General features: G+C 51.3%; 1 protein-coding gene across 1 annotated transcript in view; it reads left to right on the plus strand.

Moving 5' to 3' along the window:
- CUNH1orf158 (chromosome unknown C1orf158 homolog) overlaps positions 1-1,379 on the plus strand; it is a 28,282-nt gene extending 26,903 nt beyond the window's left edge. The window contains exons 5-6 of the mRNA XM_012513157.2: positions 303-480; positions 1,160-1,379. Coding sequence (XP_012368611.2) covers positions 303-480; positions 1,160-1,341 — 360 coding nt within the window. The 3' untranslated portion in view covers positions 1,342-1,379. The remainder of the gene's footprint in view (positions 1-302; positions 481-1,159) is intronic.
- The last annotated feature ends 415 nt before the right edge of the window (positions 1,380-1,794 follow it).

Consider the following 1,794-nt stretch of genomic DNA (forward strand, 5'->3'; position numbering starts at 1 on the left):
TGCCTGTACTTTCCATCTGCCCTACGGTGGCCCTAGAAATAGCTGGCAGCTGCTTAGGCAACACAGAGTCACTAACTGGCTTCTACTTGCCCCTTTCACGTGCCGCGCCCTAGCCACCTCCTCATCAAATGAGGCCTCTTCTGTAATAGCAACACCCCCTTGGGGCTCCCTGGCAGCTTGTGGAGGCCTCCTGTCAGCCAGTGTCGCAGCCCCTCCCGTGTTCCTCAGCTCCTGTCCCCAGCCACAGCCACGTGCGTGCCTCATTCTGACCGGGAACGTTCTTTCCGTGTCTGTCCTTCCAGGGCCTCCCATACAAACACCTGATCAAGCACCACCAGGAGCCCTCGCAACGCTACCTGATCAGCACGTATGACGACCATTACAACCGGCACAATTACAACCCGGGCCTGCCTGCCCTCCGCACCTGGAGTAGGCAGAAATTGCTGTGGCTACCAGAGAAGTCGGACTTTCCCCTTCTCGGTACTTTGATCCTTCAAGGTCTCCCCGTTGTTGCTCTGTAAGGGGCCTGTGAGTGCCTCGGGCTTGCGTGAGCCCACTCAGTGCAGAAGAACCTACATGAAGGCCCTTGCCTCCAAGGGAGCTGTAGAGTGAGGTTCTACGGGAATAAGTGAATCTTGTTTTCCACCCAGGGCCACCATCTACCTTTCCTCCTGACACCAGGGATAATATGACCTCACCTAAACCCCACAGGATGTGCTTAGCTGGAGCACAGGTGGTAGAGAGCAACATCTCCACCTATTGCCCATCAGTCATTGGCTGGATGGATAGAGACTGAGTAAGCCTCACATGGCATCCCTCAGATGATGTGGTACCTGGGCACATGGTGGGGACAGGCACAGAGAAGTCCTGTCCTCTCAACTGACCTGCTAGTGGAGAGGGAGATGATGTCATTCCTAAATGAGATAATTTAAGATCAAATAAATAAGATAATTTCTAACAGAGGTAGGTGGTAGGGAAAGAAAACCAGTGATAAATGAGAGTAAGGTGGGATATTTGTGAACTTCTTTGGCATCCTTCTGGCCTATGTTCTGACAGAGCAGCCTGGGGAAGCCTGTAGGGCCTCACCGTCCATTCTCATGCCCCATCTGTTCAAGACACTTCAAAACCCAGTGACACTCAAATGTAGTTTCTCTTGCAGGTCCCCCCACGAACTATGGACTCTATGAGCAGCTGAAGCAGAGGTGGCTGGCATCTAAACCTGGCCTGAATGAAAGCATTTATACTTCATCCTACCCCAAACCACCAGCGTGTGCACTTTCTAAGCGGGAGCATGCCATCCCAGTCCCTCCCCCTCGCCTGCAGCCTGTCCCACACTTCTGAAAACTATAGCCCTACCAGCGGTTCAGCACATACACTGAACCTAAGAAACACCTGGAAACCCCCAGCATCACAAGGAGCCACAGAAGAACTGAAACATTAAGTCTGGCCCCCCAGAGTGACCCTGAGAATTATGGGCTGGATTTCATGGTTCTGTCATCTCCAAGCCTAAGGATTCCTTTCTTTCCTACCAATGAATTAAAGCTTTCTGACACTGCCTCTGGTCTATGGATGTGCTGAAGACAGGCTCCTATTGTCCAAGAAAATGAGAAGATTGACCTCATTTCACAGGAAGGGAAACTGAGGCTAGGATAACTATGGACTCCCTTGTGTTCTCACAACTAAGTACATGCCCTCGATATGTATGCATCTCATACAATGGGAGAACCCACAACAAAAACTCCAGGGAATATGAAAGAGTTTTTGAGAGGTAGCAGGCAGGAGAACAGCTCATCC

This window comes from Octodon degus, unplaced genomic scaffold (assembly GCF_000260255.1).
Source record: "Octodon degus isolate 3935 unplaced genomic scaffold, OctDeg1.0 scaffold00343, whole genome shotgun sequence".
Taxonomy (NCBI): Eukaryota; Metazoa; Chordata; class Mammalia; order Rodentia; family Octodontidae; genus Octodon; species Octodon degus.